The sequence below is a fragment of the Penicillium expansum genome, assembly GCF_000769745.1.
Source record: "Penicillium expansum strain MD-8 chromosome Unknown contig370, whole genome shotgun sequence".
Classification (NCBI taxonomy): Eukaryota; Fungi; Ascomycota; class Eurotiomycetes; order Eurotiales; family Aspergillaceae; genus Penicillium; species Penicillium expansum.
The window spans coordinates 218,060-242,243 of record NW_015971428.1 but is presented as its reverse complement, the minus strand read 5'-3'; the positions used below and the strand labels follow the sequence as shown (position 1 = coordinate 242,243).

The 24,184-nt window shown below is 48.7% G+C and overlaps 7 protein-coding genes across 7 annotated transcripts; 3 read left to right on the top strand and 4 right to left on the bottom strand.

Annotated features, from left to right (window-relative positions):
- Positions 1-658: 658 nt before the first annotated feature.
- Positions 659-1,920, bottom strand: PEX2_108020 (uncharacterized protein; the record flags this gene model as incomplete). Its single annotated transcript, XM_016748070.1, has 3 exons — positions 659-1,449; positions 1,526-1,775; positions 1,873-1,920. 3 exons carry the CDS (start codon positions 1,918-1,920, stop codon positions 659-661), a joined length of 1,089 nt encoding a protein of 362 aa, XP_016594912.1.
- Positions 1,921-4,226: 2,306 nt separating this feature from the next.
- PEX2_108010 (uncharacterized protein) lies at positions 4,227-6,790 on the bottom strand (the record flags this gene model as incomplete). The annotated part of the gene is made up of 3 exons (XM_016748069.1): positions 4,227-6,394; positions 6,485-6,621; positions 6,696-6,790. 3 exons carry the CDS (start codon positions 6,788-6,790, stop codon positions 4,227-4,229), a joined length of 2,400 nt encoding a protein of 799 aa, XP_016594911.1.
- Positions 6,791-8,020: 1,230 nt separating this feature from the next.
- Positions 8,021-11,587, bottom strand: PEX2_108000 (cation-transporting P-type ATPase PCA1; the record flags this gene model as incomplete). The annotated part of the gene is made up of 2 exons (XM_016748068.1): positions 8,021-10,998; positions 11,059-11,587. 2 exons carry the CDS (start codon positions 11,585-11,587, stop codon positions 8,021-8,023), a joined length of 3,507 nt encoding a protein of 1,168 aa, XP_016594910.1.
- A 1,129-nt stretch (positions 11,588-12,716) lies between these two features.
- PEX2_107990 (ABC transporter substrate-binding protein) lies at positions 12,717-13,962 on the top strand (the record flags this gene model as incomplete). The annotated part of the gene is made up of 3 exons (XM_016748067.1): positions 12,717-12,906; positions 12,961-13,242; positions 13,319-13,962. The coding sequence occupies 3 exons, from the start codon at positions 12,717-12,719 to the stop codon at positions 13,960-13,962; spliced, it is 1,116 nt and encodes a 371-aa protein (XP_016594909.1).
- Positions 13,963-15,480: 1,518 nt separating this feature from the next.
- PEX2_107980 (Major facilitator superfamily domain, general substrate transporter) lies at positions 15,481-17,455 on the bottom strand (the record flags this gene model as incomplete). The annotated part of the gene is made up of 7 exons (XM_016748066.1): positions 15,481-15,708; positions 15,812-15,881; positions 15,954-16,038; positions 16,112-16,388; positions 16,452-16,968; positions 17,041-17,284; positions 17,359-17,455. 7 exons carry the CDS (start codon positions 17,453-17,455, stop codon positions 15,481-15,483), a joined length of 1,518 nt encoding a protein of 505 aa, XP_016594908.1.
- A 621-nt stretch (positions 17,456-18,076) lies between these two features.
- Positions 18,077-20,827, top strand: PEX2_107970 (alpha-L-rhamnosidase; the record flags this gene model as incomplete). The annotated part of the gene is made up of 1 exon (XM_016748065.1): positions 18,077-20,827. The coding sequence occupies one exon, from the start codon at positions 18,077-18,079 to the stop codon at positions 20,825-20,827; it is 2,751 nt and encodes a 916-aa protein (XP_016594907.1).
- A 784-nt stretch (positions 20,828-21,611) lies between these two features.
- PEX2_107960 (Glycoside hydrolase, superfamily) lies at positions 21,612-23,697 on the top strand (the record flags this gene model as incomplete). Its single annotated transcript, XM_016748064.1, has 3 exons — positions 21,612-21,725; positions 21,785-22,684; positions 22,789-23,697. The coding sequence occupies 3 exons, from the start codon at positions 21,612-21,614 to the stop codon at positions 23,695-23,697; spliced, it is 1,923 nt and encodes a 640-aa protein (XP_016594906.1).
- Between the last annotated feature and the right edge of the window lie 487 nt (positions 23,698-24,184).

The window sequence follows — 24,184 nt, the reverse complement described above, 5'->3', positions numbered from 1 at the left end:
AGGACACTCAGTGTATTTACAAAGCAGAAGCGACGCCAAATTTTTGCCGGCCAGCATGAATGATGCCTAATATCACAGTAGGCCTAGTCCACTTATACAAATAGGGCACAAGATATGCTAGCTATGTCTATCGTATTTGGATCATATAGGGAAACTTCATTTTGAAGGAATTGTGGATTAGTATGCGGCTGAGTATTTCAAATAGACATTGATAGGTATCTGAAAAGACATCTAAAAAGACATCTAAAAATACATCTAAAAATACATCTAAAAATACATCTAAAAATACATCTAAAAATACATCTAAAAGATGCTTGAGATATCATATACTTCATATAATCTATGTAGGCAAGAATACTTGTTGAATTTGGGCAATCTTTCCCATCCGCCGCTATGCCGCTATGTAGAAATAAAATGTTTCTATGCTTAAAGCCATCTCTATGATTAAATTTACGAGAGCATTTACACAGAATGCATTTTTGTTGGAAAATAACAGCAAAGATTCATCGGCTATCAATAAGCTAGTCATACATGCCGTGAATCATAAAAGCGCATTCGAAGAAAGGACACAAATCTGAAGGTCCCAGATTGTTAGGCCAGAACAGCGCCAGGTGGCAAACAATCCGAGAGCAAGAAGCCATCTCTTCCCAGATTACTGCTACTGCTCCTGCTCCGGCTGGGGCTGTTGGGGCTGCACCTCGCTTTCCTCGAGAGTGACAGAGCGACGACCTTCATTTCCCTCAGGGGTGGCAGGACGACCCTCGTGTTGGTGGAAATCAAGAACGCGGCGAACATCTCGGTCAAAGTTGCCCGGAGCCTGAACGGGGGTATTCTCACGGATAGCAGAGGGGCGGTTAGGGCGGAGCATAGTTCGACCTTGTTGGAAACCCTCTTCAGTATGCTCAACCTCCCGTAGCTGGGCGTCCGTCAGAATTTCATCACGCAACCGATCATTGCCTTCCTCGGGGACTTGTGTCTCATCAGCCCAGAGGGTTCGCAGGACCTCTCGACCACGGCGCATGTGGAGCTTTGGGAGTGGAGTGGAGTGAGGTCGGACAAAATCAGACATTTCGCGGTTGAGTGGCAGACCGAAGGCATCGCGTGGGCCGGTGGAAGCTTCATTCCAAGCGAGGTTGGGCCGAGTATTCTCCTCTTCTTCGTCAGAGGTACCATAGTCAGAGCTAGTGAGGAAGATGTTCTCTTTATCCTCTTCGATAGTGTGGAAGCCTTCTTGCAAAGGACTGACCTTGGGGCTCTCCTGGTCCTGTGGGTCTTCATAAATGGTAAAGTCCAATCCAGAGGGACGGTGAGATTCCCAAACACGCGAGCTGGGGTTGGTCATGGGCGGAAGGTCAGGCAGCTCCGAGGGCTCCAGGGGAGCCATTGCGCCGAGATAAAGCTTACGCTTGGGGGGTGGGGACCACACAGACTCTTCAAGGTCCTCGGTTCCTAGATTCGGAATAATGAGTTCCTCGTCCAATCATTTGGGAAGAAACACAAGATGAGATCAAAGGGAGAGACTTACCAAGCCGAGTCAGACGAGACTCATCGATTGCAGGTGAAGAGTCTAGCGAGTTGGCGTAGGCAGGATCTAGGTACCAAGGAAGAGGGTCAGGGCTCTCGGCAGCTGGAGGTGCTTGCACGCGGGTTGGAGTAGTGACACGCTTGCGCTTCACCCCCGTAGAGATGGACACAGTGACAGGGCGTTCGTCAAAGTAGTCTTCTACCGAAGGTCGAATGTGGGGAAGTGCAGATTCAGTCTGGATGTGGGCGACCTAGGTGGTGAACACGGAGAGCGTCAAACATTAGCTTGGTGGGACACAAATAGATAACGCGCGCGCGAATAGGGAAAGCGCCGAGACATTGACTTACCCTATTATCGTCCACTTGAAGACTGATATCCACATCCGCAGGATCCATGTTGGAGGACTACTCAGCCATTCAATTAGCGCACAATGCCCTTGCGATGCAAGTCTTTCTATCGCGGAGGTCTCTAGCCAACCAATTTTTCTGACTGGCAAAATCTTTGAAGTGAGATCTTACCTTAGAGAAACACATGTTTCAATATTCTTGATTCAAATGATGAGGTACTGGAGCTCGCCGGTTGGCTCAACCGTCCTGCCTATGGGTTGAGAATGTTAGCATGGGACTCGACAACACTCCAAAGGCTGAGGTTAACACGGGTATATACTTGGCTGTTTGAATTAAAGTATGAGGTAACTTGAGGAAGTATCAGGATGTATCCTCGATACTCAGTGGCCGAGCCCTGCACAGGTTTGTGTACAAGATATCGCCGGCGTTGTGTCGGGTGACGACAAGATTGAGATCAAATCACTATACATGGAAATATACAACACAGTTCATACGATGGGCGTTTGCTATGCTTAGTCGTCGAATAAGTCCCGCTTAGTCGTCGGCCAGTACCTCCAAGGCTGAAGGTAAGTAACCTCAACGATGTTAGAATGGGTAGTTGACTTTATATTGCTTGGATCTAGTCCGGGAGGTATTTGAACATCGAAATCTACTCCTTTTATGCTCTAATTATTAAGAATTTCAATTGTCATAAGTGGTAATATATGATCCATAAAGCTACCTGGTCATTTCATACTTCATTTTCACAAATCGATGGGGGCAAGGAATATCACGTGTAGTCACGTGACTGGCCTAATCAGCTCTCGCACTGCTAATTCCAACTGTATCATCTTTTCTCGCGGGAATCAAATCAATGTGTTCTGAAAGTGGCAGCACTGAAATCATTATCGATAATTATCGTAATTTTCTATGCCTTAATTCAAGGTACAAAGGTTTCAACCAAACTTATGTAGCAGGTGATCTGGTCATACAGTTCCGCAGCAAATACCCAGTGCCCAACGCCTAAACTCCAGAAGGGGTTAGGGACGAAAGGAACGGCCTGAGTAGCTTGAATATGGTCATAGATAGCAATTCAGCTTCAAAAATCACACTATGCATGTTGAATAGATATGCCACCAAATAGTCTAGTGCTGATATGAAGTTTTAACCTCCTCACGGTGCGATACATCCAGAATATACATTAAGTATCATGCTGGTTGGTGGGACCGAATCTGGATTGGGATATTTTGAGTCACGCTATAACAGGGGGAAGGAAGCACAAATACCTTTTTGTAGACTTATATACGATGCCTGCATAGTGGCAATCGCATCCGACAAGTTCCACAATGTGGCATTCTCACAAGACTAAGAAGACTACAAGGAACACCCGAAGACATATCGGATACAAACATTATCAATAAAGAGTCTAAAGAATGCAACGAGAGCGAGTACATCAGAGCTGATATGTAGTTAGAAAAGGAACATGCTGGAACCACTATAGCAAATAACTCAGTTAGTACGGCATGGAGGGGAGCAATACGCTGGCTTGTTAACAACAGCGGGAGGGGGGAGTAGTACATACGTAGTAAGGCATTGCTCCTAAGCTGGGAGGGATAATGTCACTTGTTTAGTTAATACAATAACCACAGAATATAGTCTGTCAAGGACAGATCGGGCCGAGACATAGTACCTACTAGCCATTCATCGATGGACATCATTTATTATGAAATATTTCACAGTGATCCTAGTCTCGAACAAGTGATGGATAAATTGAGGTTGGTCAGCTATCTGTGGAAACAAATAATGGGTCTACCGGCAACTAGGTAAGAACGGAGACCCAATGGAATCATAGTTAAAGACCATCCATCCACCACCTTATCGACACATATTGTCAATCCTCAGTTGTAGTCATCACGACTATACTCATCAGATCCAACACCAAAAGACACCGCACAGACACATCGCCCCTTGAGAGATTTCAAGAACACCGGAAAGATATGAAGGGGAGAGGAAAAGATAAGGCCCGGTAACAGATGCAGCAAAATCACACCAGAGAAGCCAAAGCCAACGCAGCAAAGGCTCAAACGCGGAGTAGGGGTCAGTTATTGAACACGGGCATCATTTTGCCGAAAAGGCATGAGCAAATACATCGAGGAAAGAAAGAAAAACAAGAAAATGGGTATTTTGTTCTCTCAAAAGGAAGTGCGACGTTGCCGTGGGATCTGGGTGGATGGAAAATGGAAAAAGAAGATCACGTGCCCATGTACATCGGCTTCACCAAGCTAGCGTAGATAATCATAAATGGTCATTGGGCAGTGGTAAATGGTGCGTAAATGTAATGGAGACGATAGAAATTCATTTCCAATAATCTCTGATTATCTGAACTGGCCGGGACCGACCATGCCACCACGGATATCACCGCCGTTGGACTGGCCGAACATCTCCAGAAGGTGTCTAGACGAGGGGGGAGGGCCCTGTGGGCCAGGGTTGCCAGGTCCAAAGGGACCCTGGGCACCAGGACCAAGTCCCATCATAGCCTCGGGGTTTGGCGGCATGGGAGGGAAGCCTGGGGGAGGGCCGTTCATATAACCCGGAGGAGGCATCATGCCTGGAGGCAGGCCGCGAGGGAAGCCTTGGCGCTCATTCATTGGAGGCGCGTTGCCGGGCATAGGAAGCATGCCAGGAGGGAAGTTGGGGTTCATGCCGCGGCCCGGTGTGGATATTCCAGGAGGGGGGCCCATAGGGTTTGGTACATTTCCTTGCTGCGGGACAGGCTGACCAGTCCATCCAGGGGGTGGCAGATGCTCAAGACCCGGGGGTCGCTGAAGCGGCATGGGAGGCTGATTTGCGCCTTGAGGAGGCCGCGAGCCACCCGGAGTAATGGGACCACCCGGGGTCATAGGGCCTTGATTACCCTGAGGGAACGGCATATCGTCAAAGAATCCCATAGGCGGACCATTTGCAGGTCGCCGACGGAGGTGCTCGCTATCTGGTCGCTGCATGTTTGCAATTGCAGGGTCATCGAGGAAAGTGGGTGTCTTTTGAGCAGAAAGCCCTGGCGGAGGACGTGGCATGCCTTGTGGCATGCCTTCTGGCATGAGACCTGGAGGAGGGGCAATTCCCGGGTTCGGGGACTGCTGGGGGAGATGACCCGCAGGTGGTGGACCGACTCGGACTTGCTGCATCAAACGAAGCAAGTGCGCCCTCTCCAGCGCCTGAGGATCCTTGGGGCCAGCTTGGGCCATGGGATTCTCGGGGCCAGCGCCCATGTAATCGGATCGGTGGGGGTGTTCCCTGGAAGGAGATGACATAGATAGCGCGGCATGTTGCTGCTCGGCGTGCATCATGGAGATATTCCGTTGCTGCGGAGGCAAACCCATCTCGTGGGGCGTAGAATTCTCCGAGCGTTGTCCACCAAGCATCTGCAGAATGCGCTGAAAGCCTTCTTGGTCCGCACTGTGGGATGGGAAAGGCATACTCTCGGGCGCCGGCTGGGGCTGTTGATAATGCTGGGGCTGGGGCGGGGCACTGAAATAAGGCATCGGCTCGGGCTCTCTGGCAGGGCTCTCCGGCATGGGGCTAAAGAGACCTGCAAAACGAGATGACTTTCCAGGCTTTCCGGGAAAGGGGGAAGGTTCCTTTTTGACGACTGGATCGGCAGCGATAGGAGTACTGACCTCTGGGGTCTGAGGCTGGGCCTTCGAATCACCCAAGAGCCCGAAGAATCGTTCCATTGACTCGTCGGACATGAACTGAGCGCCAGAATTGCTGAAGATCTCACCATCAGTACGGCGGGATTCCGGCTTTTGCTCTTCAATGTGCGCTTCTCTCTTCTCCTCGGTATGTGCCGGGGGTTGTGCGGATGATCCAGATCCAGCCTTCATACGCTCCTTCCACCGCTCAAAGTCCTCCTGAGTGTGTGCTCGTCGTGGTTCGTCTCGTTCATTGGCATCCAGCCATTCAGGTTCTTGTTCAAATTTGGCGCCGCGGTTCCACTCACGTTCGGTGCCGTGTCGGGTCTGGTTTTGGCGCCATTCTCGGTTGCGCAACGGCGGTTTATCGTCATCAGCATCAGCGGCCTCTTGGGCCTGTTCCTCGCGGAACCAGCTTCCTTCATATTTGGATCGTGGGGGTTGTCCTTCTTTCCGAATTGGGAACCGGCCATCTTTGTCACGCGGCACCCGTTCAGCATTGGGATCGCGAGGTCCTTCTTTGCTTTCCCATCGGTCAAACTCGCCGTTTCGCCTGGGCTTGCGCTCCTGCTCATCCGGGCCGAATGTGCGACGTGGGCGCCCGGCGTTCCAGTCTTCTCTCTCCCCACGCCGGGCAGTCAGTGGCCCTGGCTTGGCCTCCCGTCGATCTAACTCTTTCTCTGGGGCATCGCGGTCCTTGAAAAATTTGTCTCTGAAGTTGAATCGGTCATTCTTCGTTTCATCCGAGTCGTTTGGCCGCGCCGCTGGTCGGTCTGTCAAATCGAACGAGCCTTTGCCGCCAATGCGCGATGAAGCGAAGGCAGTTTTCGGGGGGCCGAGTACAATGTCCTCTGGAGGTAGAAGAAATCCACATTAGCAAGTGCCTCCATTGTAGACCGATCAGGATGCTTGGTGATCGACAGAAAGGGAGATAATAATACCAGAATTGGACCCCCGAGAGATATGTTTAGGTTCAAAAAAGCTAGGCCTTCTGTTTGTGCCAGTCGTTTCAGCCGGATTATTGGCATCACGGGTGCCATGGGTTTTGCGTTGTGTGGTTGTTGGGTCAGGTTGAGGCCTAGAGGTTGCGGTCAGTCTTGACGTCGACAGTGCGGGACAGCCGAAGAATTGCAAGCATTAGAGCCAACATACATCCATTCTTCAATTGGAGGTAGTCCAGGAGGCTTTGCGACGAGGGGCGAGCCGCGGAGCCATATCAGCTCATCGATCTCGTACCGTCGCGCCATGGCGGCTCGGTCTGTGAGGTTGTGTGTGCGTGTTCTTCTTCACGGTGATGATCGGTTCATTGGTTGAAGGAGTAGAAAAACTAGATAGAGGAATCAAAGAGGATATGTGAAGGTACGGAATATTTCAAGCAAAATATGGTGAGTAGGAAGTAGGAAGCAGGCAGCGTTGGGTGGTCATGGGAAAAGAGGATGGATGAGGAGAAGCACACACAAGCCACCTTGTGGCGATGGCGGTGACCAGAGTCTCGGGAGCCAACTTTCCACTTGCCAGTTGGTGCTCATGAACTTGATCTATCATGTACATTTAGAACGGGTTTTGTTTTCATGTTCAAGACCAAATCTGTTAATAAAAATTAAATGGTATATACGATCCATAGCAATACAAGTCCTATACAGTTAGATCGCTTTTTATCCTTATCTTCAAAAACGAATCTAAAGGTTAATATTGAACGCTAGATGCGATCTATGATAGTACATATCTTATATAATTTGGTCGCGTTTGATCTTTATGCCTAAGAAGAAAGCTAATGGTAAAGATGGTAGATGCGTGTCCTAAAAAATTGAGTTGCTTTTTATCTTTATGTCTTAAAAATCTATATTTCCTTCAGTCTTGCTAGGTCAAACGCTACAGCATCATACAATAGTGCAAACAAGAGATACCCCAATGCAAGTGTGTTTCTTCCATCGAATGAACGGTTGGTTGTACATAGATCAGCTCATGTAGTAGAGCTCAATCCTAGAAAAGTCCTGTTCACAAATTAAACCGGTCTTATCACCTATACTCTAGATACAACACTACAAGGGGGGTAATCTAAACAAGACCACTAAAAAGACTACTAAAAAGACCTATAAAAAGATGGAGCAAGGCTGCAAATGCGGTGGGCTATGTTTTATGTATTATACTACAAACAAGTAGAGTAAATAGAAAATTTCCCAAATGCCCGGTGCCATCTATAATCATATCATCTTCTCTCCTCTCAACTCACGGTATTACAACGTATTCTCCTAGCCATACAGAGAAGCGATATGAAAGAAAAATGCTTGATTTTGCTAAAGGAAGTGAACGATTGCTTGTTGAAAACAACCATCCGAACCACATTGCGTTCCATTTGTTAGGTCACAAAGTCGCTCTGACACATCAAAAGAACAGTCAATATTTAGTTGAATAGGATCATCTTCTCTTATGAGAGGAAAATTTCAAGATACTATAATCATTGTTTCACCCACAAGCTAGATCTTGGACCAGCGCAAGAGCACAGCAGCGATGATGACAGGCAGTACGCTAATTAGCTCCCCCAGTCCCGCAAACTGGGGTGGAATTCTGGAATTCACAAAGGCCCCGGCCGCAAGGAGCACAGCAAATGTGTTGTAAACAAAGCTCCAAACGAAGTTGAATTTGATGCGTCTCACAGAGACCTTGCTAGCATTCATCACGGTGAGGAGACCAGACAAATCTGGACGCATAAGCACAACATCAGCTGCAGACTGGGCAACGTCGCTACCTTCGTTCATGTGAACGCCAATGGTAGCTTGCGCGAGAGCCACGGCATCATTAGTGCCATCCCCACAAAATATGACAATCGGCACCTTACCATCTGAAGAATTGCCTAGGAGACTTTTGATATAGACTTGTTTATCTGCCGGAGAGCTCCGAGCATGAACGTTGCCCTCGGGGATTCCTAACTTTGTGGCTACGTTTTGCACGGCGCCTTCATCATCGCCTGATACCACATGAACGGAGACCCCGCGTTTCTGTAGAGCCTTGACCACATGGGTTGCATCAGCTCGGAGAGAGTCCTCGAGACCGAAGACTGCAAGTAGTGCACCGTCTATGGTAAAGCAGAACGCGGTGTAGCCTTGTGTAAGCACCGGCTGTACCAGCGGGTGGGTGGAAAGCTCTAGCCAGCGAGAATTTCCAGCTTGTAGTGATTGATTAGCAAGCTTTGCTTCCACACCTCGGCCAGTTAAGCTTTTAACGTCGGGGACAGTTGTTGCAAAAATCCCCTTATGTCTAAGATGATTAACAACAGCAACCGAAACCGGGTGCTTGCTGTCGCCAACCAGGCCCAAAAGAAGTGACAGGCATGATTCTCCATTTTCAAGGTAGTGTTCAACGGCTACGCTGAGCTTTCCCCGAGTTAGGGTTCCTGTCTTGTCAAGGACCACGTGAGAGGCCCTATGTGCGACTTCGATGGAATGTGCGGACTTGAATATCACACCTCGCTCCGCCACAATACCGCTGCAGATTACAACCACCATCGGTACGGCGAGACCAATGGCGCAAGGGCAGGAGACAATAAGCACGGTGATGGCGTAGGTGACAGCCTGGACGGTTGCTTCGGAACCGGTCTTGCCTTGTATTGCTATGCCAACAGCAACCCAAATAACAAATGTGACGATAGTCAAACCCACAATGACTGGAACAAAATAGGAAGCCGCCTTGTCCGCGAGTTCCTGGATCTTTGGCTTAGAAAGCTTGGCTTCATCGACCATGGCGGCGATAGTGTTAATGGCATTGTCACCCGGGAGGCGAGTTAGCCTAACAACTAGACTTCCCGATCCGTTGATAGTCCCTGCAATAACACGGGATTTGGGATTTTTTTCGACAGGACGGGACTCTCCAGTGAGCATCGACTCGTTTACTTCTGATGAACCAGATGTAACAGTTCCATCGGTGGGGATTCTCACATCAGGCAGGACTTTGAATGTGTCTCCATATTGCAGTAGCCTAACGTCAATTTCTTGAGCCTCCGAAGAGTTTGAAGGGTTCACAAGAAGGGCAGTTTGGGCCTGAAGTGATCGAATGGAGATTGACTCCACTGCTTTTTGTCGCGCAAGAGTGGCGATATATCGTCCGAACATGATCAATGTAACCAGAAGGGTACTTGTCTCGAAGAACTGGCTAGTGGATAGAGGGTTACCAGCAACGAGAAAGCCGAAAGAGACCACAGAGAAAATGTATGCCGCGCTAGTACTCAAGACGATAAGAAGATCCATCTCAATGACTCGCGAGAAGAGAAGGGCCTTCAAAGCTGTAGGATAAAAAGGCCCTGCTATCACAACCTGAATGACAGTAGCTAAAGCCAGTGAGGCAGAGCTATAGGCAATTTCTCTCTTAGGGATGGGGGCCCATGACATGACCAACACTGGGATCGTGAGGACTGCAGATAAGAGAGTCATGAAGCCGGAATGGCGGACATGCTTGCTTCCAGCTGCGAGTGCTGGGTCAGCGCAAATGGGTGCAAGCTTTGCAATCTCGCCCCAGTGTTTTTCAATGAGATCTCGTGCCCCGACCACTTCGGGGTCAAAAGAAACGCGAATAGTACTCTTCTCGACAAGCGATATGTCACTCACGCCATCTGGCCAAGCCTGGTTGACGATCAAGAATGGATCCCCAGAAACAATCATATCCATAGTTGACCCATTACTGGTGATGATCTCACATTTGAACTCTGTAGTCCGTTCCAAGTGCTTCATAACAAAGTCCATAGTTGAGAGATTGAGATCCAAATCAAATTCAGCTCGAGAGAGAACTAGACTGGTCCTCAGATTCTTAATGCCTGCCACTGTCGCGAGGGTTCTGTTGAGTTTCGTCTCGCACCCAGTGCAGGTCATACCAGATATCGAGAGAACAGCGTGCTCAACGCCTATGGCTTGGCCCTCTAGATCGGGGGTGATGCTGACGGTCCCACTCTTCTTGTCTTTGGGTAAGGATAGCTTTTTGGGGGTGCAGCAAATATCAGCGCAGGAGCTATCTGCTGACTTGATTTTCCTTCCGTCTGCTTCGGGGGCGCAGGGATCGACACAGTTATCACTGAATGTGGTAGTATTGGGTTTGCAGCAAGAGTTAGCAGAGCAACCTTGGCTGGCACTCTTTTGAACACCACCTGCAATTTTGTACGTTCCGCCGTGGTTGATACTTCGGCCGGGCGATCGACTTCTAGGCATTCCACATGTGCGGCGAGATTCAACCGAAACGCGAGAGAGAGACTGTTTCAATGGTCGTTCGGAGCATCGCCCCTTACCCAGCGAAGAGCGCTTTCGAGGCTCGCAGCATGATTCCTTGCCAAGGGCAAGAAGGGCACGGCAGATACATCCGAGTGCCGTAAGCCTAGCAGCATACTGCTCTCTAACTGAGCGATAGTGACGGTCGCACGCTCCGCGGTTGATCTTCGCACCTTCCGCCGGTGTAGATATCGAGGAACAAGCTGCATCGCATCCAACGTTAGTAGAGTAATATGACAATAAGAGATTTCATTTCAACATACAGTATCCAGCTGTTTCCATGCGATGGGTGCTTGACCCGGTATCACACTCACGTAAAGCCAGACGGTCGAGGCAGGTTTCATCACAGCAGGGCGAAGGCTTGCCCTGGCAGCACTCTGCCACGGTAGGTTCAACCGAAGTAGCAGGTTTGCTCAACCATGGGGTACCAGGACAGGAAACACTGGGGCTTAGCATTCCAGCCTTGATGGTAGAATCTTCTGCACAACAAGCTTCCTTAGAGGTAGAAGCACCCAAAGAAGGGACATCCTTTTCACCAATAGCCTCGCTAGACTGGTCGCAGCAGCCTCCCTCGCAAGCCGCAGGCCGAGCCTTACCCTTGCAAGAATCGGTAGGCTCTTGGTAGCAGGTGTCTGTGGCTTTAGCAGAGGAATCTGTATTGTTGTCATCATTGTTTTGGATATCGCCGTTTCCACAAGAGTTCTCTCGACTGGACGTCTCTGAGTTTTTTGGCACAAATTTGTTGATTGTATCTGCCTGAGAGGGCGTGGCTCCACAGCAAGAGCGTCCCATAGTGCTAGCTCGATAGCTCGATAGCTCGATGTTGTACGTGGAGTCGTGAAGGAATATGGGGCGGGGCCTCAGTTGTGGGGGCTCACGTAATTACGGCCCCAACTACGGCAGGTTCCAGAGTCCATCGCGCCAACCTAAGGACTAGCCTGTCAGCTTTCGCGTACAACTTTAGCATGGTCATACATCTTTGTCTAGAAGAAATAAAACAATAAGTAACATCAAATAAGCGCAATGCGGTCTAAAACCTGGAATATACCCAAAGTCCTCCAGAATATTTACTCTCGCTCATCTGCCTCCGCCCTGTCTAATAATGCCCCTATCACCTCCCTCATAGTCCGCCAAATCAAAGTATCTATTATTCATGTAAACGTGCGAAAATAAATACCCGGCTAAAAATAACCGTCTTTGTCAATACCCTCACGCATAAGGATTTACAAAGTACGGAGTAGGATTGGATGCAACGAGGGTTGTTCCTGAACCAGAATCTGGGCAGTAAGACGGGGAAGATGCCCGAATTGAAATGTATTCTCCGCATGAATAACCAGAAGGATGGGCTAACTGAAACACGGCCGAAAATCCGACGATACTAATTTAACTAGGTCTTGGCATTGATACTGTCGTTCCACATGAATTCTTCAACGGCATCTACGGAGTAAGTAGTTCTTATCTGATTGATAGGATTTGCCTCTTTTTTTCACAGAAGTGCTGTGTTTTGGCAGATTGTACCTACCAAGAAAGAGCATATTGGAGACCTCAGAAAATGAAAAGGCCGAAATGTTTTAGATTATAAATCAACTTACGGAGTACTTGGCTCAAAGCCAAGTTGCTCCACCTGGGCCAGGTTGGTAATGTGCCTGCGAAGGACCATCACGACATCGGAATGCGGCCAACTTCCTCTCCTCTCCCACCCCCTTTTTCCCCCCTTAAATATCGCTTTGTAATAACCTTAAATAACCTTCCAACGTTTGAATAACTTAATTTTACATAATCGCGGGATAATTCCGTTTACAAATAATACATAACACATATAACTATATATTGCTCCGTACGTGTCATTGATTGACATTCATTACAGCACACCTTTATCAAGTATCCTCAACAATTAAACTCCAATCCGCTTGAAGCTGCTATGAAAATCGCCAGACAGCCACTTATCCTCAGCCTTCTGGGCCTGGTGGACCTTGCTCGCTGCAACGTGCTGCCCAAATGGAACTCCTACCCTGGCCACGATCCTGCTATTGAGAACCGCACTCTGGACGAAATCTACGAGTCTGCTAAACAGGAGACGGGGGACCTGATTGTTCTTTGGGGAGGAGATGGTAACAATTTCACCCTCAAATTCCAGAGGAACTCTTACTTACACGGTTGAACAGCTGTTAGCCAGGGCGAATCAACGATTGCAGCATGGCAAGCACGATTCCCTGAAATCAAGCTCAATCTGACTGTAGATGTTTCAAAATATCATGACAGCCGAGTCAATCGTCAGTTCCAGCGCAATGGAACCGACGGCGCAGACATTGCGGTGTTGCAGACGGTCCAGGATTTCGGTCGCTGGAAGAGGGAGGGACGGCTGTTACCCTACAAGCCGTTGAAATGGGAGGACATTTATACCGCTATCAAGGATCCTCAAGGTGCCTTTGTGGGCGCATTTATTTGTGAGCAACATGATCCTATCTTCCTCCCTTCAGAAAAATTTTCTTAGGCTAACTTACTCTATTATTCGTGGATTAGATGGATTCGGAGATCTCATTTACAACACCGGACTGGTGAATGAGTCTAATGTCCCATCCTCCTATGGTGAATTTGTACGCCCGGAGTGGAAAAGCAAACTCACGTTGACGTATCCCAACGACGACGACGCTATCACATATCTCTTCTCTGTCATCATCGACAAATATGGCTGGGAATGGTTCGAATCACTCATTGAACAGGACGTACAATGGGTTCGGGGAACTGGCGAGCCAGCTGACTATCTTGCTGAAGCCAATTCAACTCGGTCGTTATCTTTCACCACTGGCTTGAGCGGAGCTAAAAACCTCGCTAGCAAAACGCCCGAAGACACTCATCTATTCTGGCCACAGACTGGTGCTATTTTTGCCTCTACTCCTCGCCCCGAAAGTGCGAAATTGTTCATGAGCTGGTTGCTTAGCGACGAATACCAGCAGCAATTCGTCGACGGTGAGAGCTACTTGGTACGGAAGGACTTGACTTCGAAGGCGGGAAGTGTGTGGGACGATAAATTCTCGTCCCTGACTCAGTTTGCGACCTTCATGGAAAACCGTGAGTTGGTTGAGTGGTGGAGACTCCAGTTTGAGACTTCTATCGGGACTGCTCAGGGCCTTAGCCCCGTGCTTTCGTACTATGGCAGTCGCTAAGCTGGGCACCATTCAATGTTGCTTCGCTTTCCAATATGTGGCTTCCATGTCTGCCAGATTAATGTACGGATCCATACCACCCGCTGTCACTTTGAATATATATTAGATGTGATCATTTAAGAGTTTTAGAATGATATTGATTAACACAAGACCTAGCGTTGGGAAACACGAGAATGCTTTTGAAAGTAGAGTTTCAACAAGCGAAGAGGATAAGTTTTGGGTGTTGCTGTTTCGCTGTTTCTAAAATAAGCTATCAACGTGTATCCAACCCATTTCGAGACTTTCAATGTCATCTCCTTTTAATATAAAAAGATGACTAGCTAAAAAGACATCAAAAAGTCGCATAAGCGGCTAGCTATTCAAAACCAAAGTGCCTTCTCTTCCTTCAATAATTCACGGCTCAGCACACTTATTGCCACGGCCGCCTTCATACTAAAGAGCCAAGACCACTAAGTATAGGTATAACTTCAAATATTCAGCCTAAGTGATTTAGATATCAAAAAGCATTGAAAACGAATGACCGACATGATATGGAGTCTGCGCTTTTATCACCTTGCCATCCCAGATATAGCCGCGGTGATATGACCTGCCACACAAGGACCACACCTGCACGAGTGAAAATTCAAAAGAGAATGGTCAACAGGATATATAATATTCGTTCCAAAGTTGACTTCCAATTTCACTTTATTCACACTGGTCGAATAGTGTTGTGAAGAAACTTCTCGCTTCTGCAGGCATCGCTCGGTATAACTTCAGCTTGCTCTCAGCAATCAACCTATAAACGATGGTCTTGGAGTAATTTTCAACATCTCAGTGGCCACAACAAATAATCCTGGCACTACTCTCCAGTTTCACAAATCTTTTGACAGCGTAGTCCCGAAGCGAATGGATTGGCCGTTTCAACCGCCTCATTTAAAGTATGAACAATATGCTCTTCACTTTCCCTCCTGCTGAGCGGAGCGGCCCTAAACTTTTGTGTGAGGGCATTGGCAATTCTTGCTCCAGTCAGTATCAGCTCACGCAATGCTAGGTCTCGATCTTTGACTTGACTTATCAGCGTAGAGGCGAAGATACTTGCGTAAGCTGCTGCCACGTAATATCGAGTGCTAGGGATTTGCCAGGGAGATTAAATCAACAATCAGTCTCCAGCTTGAGGATTTAAGATTTACTAAATATTCAGAAGCTCTGAGGCACAACCAAGAGGTAAGTTCTGCTGGTCTAGCACCGGCTTATCAACTCGCCCTATTAGCTGATCTTGATCGGCCACTATCAAACATGCGAAGAGAAGCAGATATTATAAGCTAACTAGTCGCAACCTATAGAATAGGATAGAATGGATGGTTCCTATAGAAATTTTTCCCAAATATATAAAGTAACACAATATCCAATTTGGCGAACGATGTGCAAGCTACAACAACCTATATGTCGAGGAAGACCAAACATACTGTCCTGTTGCTTCAGGATCGATCAAGCCTTTGAAATGCGCCCCCAACACCTTGCTCCCGCACCCGACTCTGATCAAGCGGTAAACTCCTCATGCTCAGCCATGCCATTCTTATTCCCTAGTCCTTGCTCCTTGATTCGCTCCGCCAGCATACTGGTTTCTGTGATCCGGTGGTCGCTTGTAGTCCTGTTGCCGACGAACCAGGGAGTCTCGGTGAAGAGTTTCTTCATCTCCTCCAAAGGCAACTGTTTTGTCTCAGGGAGCATGGCCCAAAAGAAGACGGCATTGGTGAAATTGCAGACCTAGTTAAACGCTGTCAGCTATGGTGGAGTCCTCCCAAAGGATGTACTATTACAGTGCGGAAGGCAAAGGAAAGGTCAGGAGAGTTATTTGATGGGTACTGACCACAAAAAGGATGTAGAACTTCCACCCGGAGGTTGCCATTCCAATGGGTGTCACTTGACCAATCATTGTGCTATGAGAAGGAAATAAAGGTCAATATTGAACCTCTTTTAGGGTGAAAGATAGAGATGACTGGAAGACAAACTTAAATGCGAATGATACCATGCAACCCAAAGCTACACCCTTGGCTCGGGTTGCTGTATCAAAAATCTCGGCGGGGATCATCCAAGCTAAATAGACGTTAGGGACGAGTTTTAGGGCTGGGTAAAGGAATGATGAAAATGGAAGGTAGGTTGAACATACACAGTGATCCCATACTTGCGAAGCAGAAATTATAAACCCATGTCATGATAACGAAGCCCCAATGCGCGCCCGCGTTGTTCATCTCGGGAGGGAATTGGGCGAGAAGAATTGTGCTGATCACGTATGTGAGACACATGGCAAGATTTCCACCCACCACAAGCTTACGACGACCTATTTTATCGACGATCAGCATGAGGAGCAGTTCACCAATAAGGCCAATGATTGAGTTAATGGCTTGATAGCGCAGGGTGTCAGTTCCATCGATGCCAATTTGTTTCTAGTTTGGAGTCACAGTCAGCAATCTGAAGAAAAAGAGGCTGTGGAGTTCAGGAAGGCTTACGAAGATGGTGACCGAGTAATATTGAATAGCGGAGACTCCCGTCATTTGCGTGGCAGCTTGCATGGCGCAAGCCAGCAGAATACGCCGGAAGTTTGATTTATCGCTGATCGACTGATATAATGTGACCTGGCTATGCTCATTTTCTGTAGCAATTTGGGCTTTGATTTGTTCAAACTCGGCGAGAATCCAAGGATCGGATGTGTTACCGTTAGCATGTAGTCGTGCGAGGGTCTGTAGACCCCTCTCTTGCTGGCCCTGGCTAATGAGCCACCGAGGTGATTCGGGGAAGAAGAAAATCAGGCTGGACAAAAGAGCAGCCGGTACAATCTGAATACCCAATGGTATGCGCCATTGCCTGTTATCTGAGAAGCTGACATAGGTGCCGTAGCTGATCCAACTTCCACAAACTCCACCAATGCCGACCATGAACTGCTGCAGTCCAGTCACCAAGCCTCGGATATCGGGGTGGACCAATTCTGCCTGATAAATTGGAATGATCATAGTGAGGACACCGATCCTATGGATTGTTAGTTAATCAAGTTAGGCGTAGGTCACAAACTCGGGAAAGAGTTTGGCAGTGGAAGCTCACGAGACGCCCGAGATGAAACGACCTCCTAAGATGTAGCCATAGTTTTGAGCACCGGTCTGTAGTCCACCACCGAGGCAGAAGATCAATCCGCCAGTTAAGATGGTTGCTCGGCGGCCAAAGTGATCTGAGCACGGGTACGCTAACCCAGCGCCGACGAAAGCTCCAGCTGTGAGCAGCGACGCGACCAGACCTATTTCACTGGTGGTTGGGCTAAAGTAGTTCAGGAATGAACCGCTAGACACCACTGATCAAGAGAGATACAACTTCGTCAGTCCCTGCGAACAAATTATGGGGCGAACTCTACGTTGGCTAGCTTACCCTCGGCCACGATAGTAAGGTCATATCCGTAGAGGAAAGATCCAAGTGCAGCAAAAGTGCCCACCAGGAACTGGTAAACCTTGGGAGGAAACCTCATCCTCTATTCGAGTGCGTTGAAATGATCCTAATTATATTTAAATAATGAAGATCTCGCTGTATGCCCAGAACTATTGGAAGGATATCCCCAGCTTTTAAGCTATGCAGATCTCCATTGGGGGGAGCTCGGCATATTCTTGGCACCAGAGCGACACTGACTTCACAGGGGCACGATGTGCAATTCAACCAGTACACGATGCGGGGGTGGCCCAAGCTGGTTAACTCTATTTTGACGAGCGTGGAGGAAGGAACCAAGGGTGGAGCTCGGTAAGACCCACTAATTCCCTGACTAGGAAACCTCCCGGTGGGCTTACGAACGCTTGCGGAAAATAGACCAATCATAATGAAGGGATTCCGCAGCCACTCCACATCCATGGATGGTACATATAGGTACATATTTCGGTATGGGGTATAGGATATGGCCAAGTTTGCGAGACATAATCGACTGCTCGGTAGAATAGAAAGCGAGGTCAGACGATACAGGATGACTGCAGGGAGATAGCCGCCAACTTGGAAATTCTTTTCTCTGTCCTCCACTTTATCCCTAGCTTCTATTCTTCTTTTTTTTTCCTTCTCTCTTTTTCGTCAGACAGCAGAGTATAATTGGACCACATCATCAGAAATGGTCGAGATTATGGCAATACGCTTCGAACAGCATCCCTCAGGACTAGGCGTAAATTGCTCTTTGCCTCGCATCTCCTGGACCTTCTCCGCTGTCGATGAGTCCATTTCCGACTGGACGCAGTCCCAGTATGAGATTTCCGTGCGCCATGAAGCTGGATCTCCATCTAACTTCAGTATTAAAAGTCCCAATTCATCAATGGTCCCTTGGCCGAGCACGCCACTGCTGTCGCGAGAACAAGCCCAGGTGCGAGTTCGAGTGTATGGTAGCTGGAAGGATAGGCCAAACAGTGGCACACATTCGGATTGGTCTGCCTGGTCGTCTTGGGCAGTAGTGGAATGCAGTCTTCTTAGTCCGCAGGATTGGACTGCAATACCTATTTCCAGCCCATCCGTTCCAATGAGCCACAAAGACGAACCACTGAGGCCTTTACTTTTTCGAAAGGAATTTGTGTTGCCTGGCGGGGTTAGCTCTGTGCGACGGGCCCGACTATATATTACGGCGTTTGGGGTCTACCGGGCGTATCTCAATGGTTCACGAATCGGGGATCATGAAATGGCGCCTGGATGGACAAGTTACCACAATCGACTTGCATATCAAGTTTTTGACGTCGATTCATTGGTATACCAACATGGCAGTAACGTGCTGAGTGTCGAGGTCGCCGAAGGCTGGTATGCGGGCCGTCTGGGCTTTGGCGGTGGCAAACGGCATATATACGGAGATCGGATGGCAGTCATGGCTCAGTTGGAGGTAGGTGGGCTCGCAGGTGGACGATTCCAGGTGGTGTCAGATACCAGCTGGAAGTGCCACCCAAGTCCCATTGTGAAGAGTGAAATCTACAACGGCGAGTTGTATGATGCGCGGGCGGAAGTCGCCGACTGGCACCAACATGGCCCTCGTTATTGTGACACCGACTGGGAGGACGTCTCCGTTTTGGACTTTCCCCGGGCAAGATTATACGCTCCAAACGCGCCCCCAGCACGAACAACGGAGATATTGACCCCCCGGAAGATAATTACCACCCCATCCGGCCGTAATATCCTCGACTTTGGCCAGAATCTGGTTGGAAAGCTTCTAATACATTCGATGACCCTCCCATTGAACGCAACGGTGAGCTTCACTCACGCTGAGGTCATGGACGACAACGGTGAATTGGGAACACGACCCCTTCGTGGTGCGCAATGCGTCGATACGATTATCTCATCCGGGCAGTCGTTTATTGATTGGTCTCCGAAATTCACATTCCACGGTTTTCGATTCGTGCAAGTCGATGGATGGGACCCTCGGACGGAGCCGTCCTGGCAGAGCAACATTCGGGCGCTGGTAATTCATACCGACTTCAAGCGGACGGGGCGATTTGAGTGTTCTAACCCGGCCATCAATCAATTACATCAAAACGCCTGCTGGAGTATGCGTGGGAACTTTTTATCCATCCCCACAGATTGCCCCCAGCGAGACGAACGATTGGGTTGGACGGGAGACATCCAGGTTTTCGGCCCATCTGCGACATTCCTTTATGACTCCATTAGCATGCTTTCAGAGTGGATGGAAGATGTGGCTTGCGAGCAATCAGATCACCACGGCGTTCCCCCTCTGGTTGTACCCAATATTCTAGACCACGTGTGGCCATCCATTCCCCAAGCTCTGTGGGGCGATGTGGTGATAATACTTCCCTGGATACTATATCAATCATCGGGTGATGCCGATATTTTACGTCGACAGTATCCCAGTATGACCTTGTGGCTAAATGAGGGAGTATGTCGAGGCGAAGACGGACTATGGGATCCTGAGTTATGGCAATTGGGTGACTGGCTCGACCCCCAAGCGCCGCCCGACGAGCCTGGTGATTGCCGAACGAGCGGCACGCTAGTAGCAGACGCATACCTTGTGCACGTCACATCTCTTATGGCTAAGATTGCCTCGATCCTCGAGCGAGAGACAGATATTACACATTACAGCTGCAAAGCTAAGCGTCTCCGTGCCCTTTTCCAAGACAAGTACATTACGCTATCCGGCCTCATAGTCGGGGACTCCCAAACAGCCTACTCCTTGGCAATCGTCTTCGGGCTCTTATCCACACAGCAGCAGCTGGCCACGGCGAGGTATCAACTTGCTATGCGTGTCCGAATGGCAAAGTTTCGCGTAGCAACCGGGTTTGCCGGTACCCCTCTGGTTTTGAGGGCTCTCAACGATACCGGGAATCTTTCTTTGGCCTACCGGATGCTCCTCGAAGACCGCTGCCCATCATGGCTGTACCCTATCTCTATGGGCGCTACCACCATCTGGGAACGCTGGGACAGTATGCTGCCAAACGGTTCTATCAACCCAGGTGAAATGACTTCTTTCAATCATTACGCCCTGGGCTCTGTTGTCAATTGGCTTCATGAGACTGTGGGCGGGTTGCGGCCGCTTGAACCTGGTTGGAAGACTGCATTGGTGTTTCCTCAGCCAGGAGGCTCTTTAACGCACTCTGCAGTGTCGTATGAGAGTATCTACGGCAGGTGGAGCTGCCAGTGGAGCATCGGTCACGATACCGATCGAGACGGAGCACTGAAATTCTGTTTGGATCTGACAGTCCCACCAAACTGCCAAGCAGTGGTCAAGGTCAAGGGCGCTAAAGATGGTTCCAACAATCTGGAGGAGAATGTGGGATCTGGAAAGCATCAGTGGAGCATCCCCTTATATCCTTTGCCATGGCCGCCCCAGGCGACTGCACCATTCATAACAAATCCAGGGCAAGGTGTGAAATAGCTTTTTAGATAGAAGACACGGTGTATCGAGACCCGTTTATCAGTATGACACGCCAAAGATTAATTGACAGTATTTATGACTTTTTGCTCAGCCTCGCCCCGGCTAGTCCGTATCGGATCAAGTCAATCTGGTTCAAGATTTTGCAAGAAGAAGTTACTTGTTTCCAGCTCAGGCATACTCCAAAGAGGTTTCGGTAGACCTAAAACAGAAGACACTAGTGTTGATATCACCCCAACAACGCTATATCCTTCATTAGGGCCATTTATTTTGAGATGATTTTTATGAGGGGGCTATCGGGATGTGAGATTTGGGCATTTTAGGGATTCTAGTTCAGGTTTAATGATATTGCAGTTATGTATGCGAGGCTTTCTACACAGGCAGCTTACGAGTCTATTCGAGCTGCTAGCCAAAACAGTTGAACCCTCTCGGTGAATTGCAGTTTTGGGACTAGCCCCTGCTTTTTATTTGCATTGTAACTCGTCCATGCCCCTGATACTGGGCCCAATTCATGGTGGGGGATTTCACTTGATGGCAGCTTCGTCGGTGTAACTCTCACCGAATGCTTGGACAATCATAGAGTGCTAAGTTTATTGGCTCATCCTTGGATTAAACCTCCGGGGTCTGTAGATTTCGTGTCGGATTTTGAGAACGCGGGGAACGCTGGTTAGTGTCGCATGTGTATATATAAAGGGCCGTCTCTCTGGCCTGTCTCCTAAGCTCACCAGATCAGACCAAGATATCAATCATCTTGATCCATAAGGAGCTTGTCTAAAATTAGGAAATCATGATTCTTTCGGTCGTGTTATCTCTCGTTGCCAGTGCGGCAGCGCTGACCCTTGACATCGCCTCGTCTGGTGGCAATCAATCCAGTTCCCTCCTATATGGGCTTTTGTACGAGGTAAGTCGGTGATTCTTCTTCGTTTCTCCAAAGCTGCAATAATAACCGATGACTGTCAGGATATATACCACTCTGGCGATGGCGGTCTCTATGGGGAGATGTTGCGGAACCGAGCCTTCCAAGGATCCTCATCCGCTGGCACTGCCAGTCTAGCACGTAACATGGATTATTGGAATCCTGTTGGAGGAGTCACACTGGCCATCGACCAATCTTCTCCCGCCCTCTCATCCAGCTTGCCATATCAGATGAGAATGGACATACCTGCGGGGACTACGGGGACTGTAGGATTCTACAATGAAGGCTTCTGGGGTTTCGACGTGGATTCAACCAAGCAGTACATCGCTAGTTTCTACATGCGCGGCAATTATTCAGGCGCAGTCAACTGTTACTTCAATAGCACCACGGCGGATGAATTACTCGGATCCACGGTTATGAACATCGATCAGACATCATCTGCGGGTTGGGTGCAGAGCTACTCTGCGACGTTCCAGCCGAGCAAAACTGGCACCGACGGCAACAACACGTTTTATTTCACTTTTGATGGATCAAAGCTCGCTGGAGAAAGTGTTTATTTCAATGTTTTGAGTTTGTTCAAGCAGACATTCGATAACCGGAACAATGGTGTGCGCGAGGACCTGGCCGAGGCATTGCTCAATATGAATCAGAAATATATCCGGTTGCCTGGTGGAAACAATATGGAGGGCAACGGCTCCCCGTATGAATGGAAATGGAACGAAACCATCGGCCCTCTCACAGATCGTCCCGGTCGTCCAGGTACCTGGGGTGATATCAATACCGATGGATTTGGTCTCCTGGAGATGATGCAGATGGCAAAAGATCTAGACCTTGAGGTAATTCTTGGAATCTGGGCTGGACTGTACCTGGATGGCGAGATCGTCTCTCAGGCCAATTTACAGCCATACGTGGATTCAGTCATGAATGAGTTGGAGTTTCTTCTAGTAGGTTGGCCCCATGCCTGCCTCCCCTGGTATCATTATGAATGCTAGTGTCTATGCATGCATAACGAAGACTATAAACGCGAAAATATTGCTAACATGACCAGGGGGATGAATCTACCACATATGGGGCCAAGCGAGCTGCTCTGGGATTCTCTTCACCTTTCACCATCAATTGGATTGAGATTGGCAATGAAGACTACCTCAACGGGGGAACGAACTCCTACTATTCATACCGATTTATGGCCTTCTACGACGCCATCCACGCTGTCTATCCATCTATCAATCTTGTCTCCGCCATCAACCCAAACCCAGTCACCTCTAACGGTAGCTCTCTGGACCTCCATATCTACGGCAATGAGAACTATTTTGTCTCTCTTTTCAACACCTTTGACCAAGCTAGTCGCAGCTATCCCGTCTTCGTCAACGAGTACGCAGCGACCAACACTGGCTCTAACAACAATGGCCAGGTGGGAGCGCAGACTCTAGGCATGTCCTGCGCAGAAGCCATCTTCCTCTTGGGCTGCGAAAGGAACTCGGACGTTATTGTCGGCTCTGCCTACGGTGCCTTAATCAAGAACTACAACGAAGCGCCCGACACAGTAGCTGTTATAAAGCACACTGAAAACGAGGTTCTATACACCATCAGCTACTACGTCCAGAAGCTTTTCGCCGACCACATGGGCACCAGAACTCTGCCCGTTACTGCCACGGACGGGGAATTCGGCCCCGTCTACTGGTCGGCAACAGCAAGCAGTTCGTCCACTATCCTCAAGCTCGTGAATTATAATGGTCAAACCGGTTCGTCCAACGCTGTGCAGGTCAACGTCGAAGGTTCGTCGAAGGACATTGCCACTCTGATCACCTTGACTGCTCCAAGTTCCACGAGTGTCAACAATTTGCCTTCATTGGGAGGTGAGAGCAGCGTCATAACTACCACGACCTTGTCTGGGTCTGCTGGCAGCTTCTCCATCAGCTTCAGCAAGCCATATGAGATTGCTATATTGGTCGTTTAGATAAGCCTGCGTGACGGATTGCAGGACAAAAGGTGACTGTCTTCCAGTGTAGTCGAAGCGGACTACTTCTCTTCCGGTGACATTGCAGATACAAGAGGTAGAGCTTTGTCACCATGTATGTATCTAGTATAGCAGCACATGACCGGGGGGCCCTCTCCAGGTGCCTGCCGCAGCCACACAATATGATATTATTCTCTTCCCCTTTCCTCCTAGCTAACAAGCTAAGCTTACTAGTCACACGTGGCTACAGACTAGAACAACCAAATGACTCCCAATTCAGGTATTGAAGTGGCGCCTGTTATTTCCAATAATCAGGATTCAAATTGCCATGTTCGGGGTAGAACAAAAGATTGCTAGGTAAGGCGACAATGCCTAGAGTCTGATTCCAATTGGTAAAACAGGCTAGCTGGCCCCAAATGTAGACAAACGACCTTTTTGGGAGAAGATATGAGCCTGTGTGGAGATAATACTCATTTCTAACGTCGTG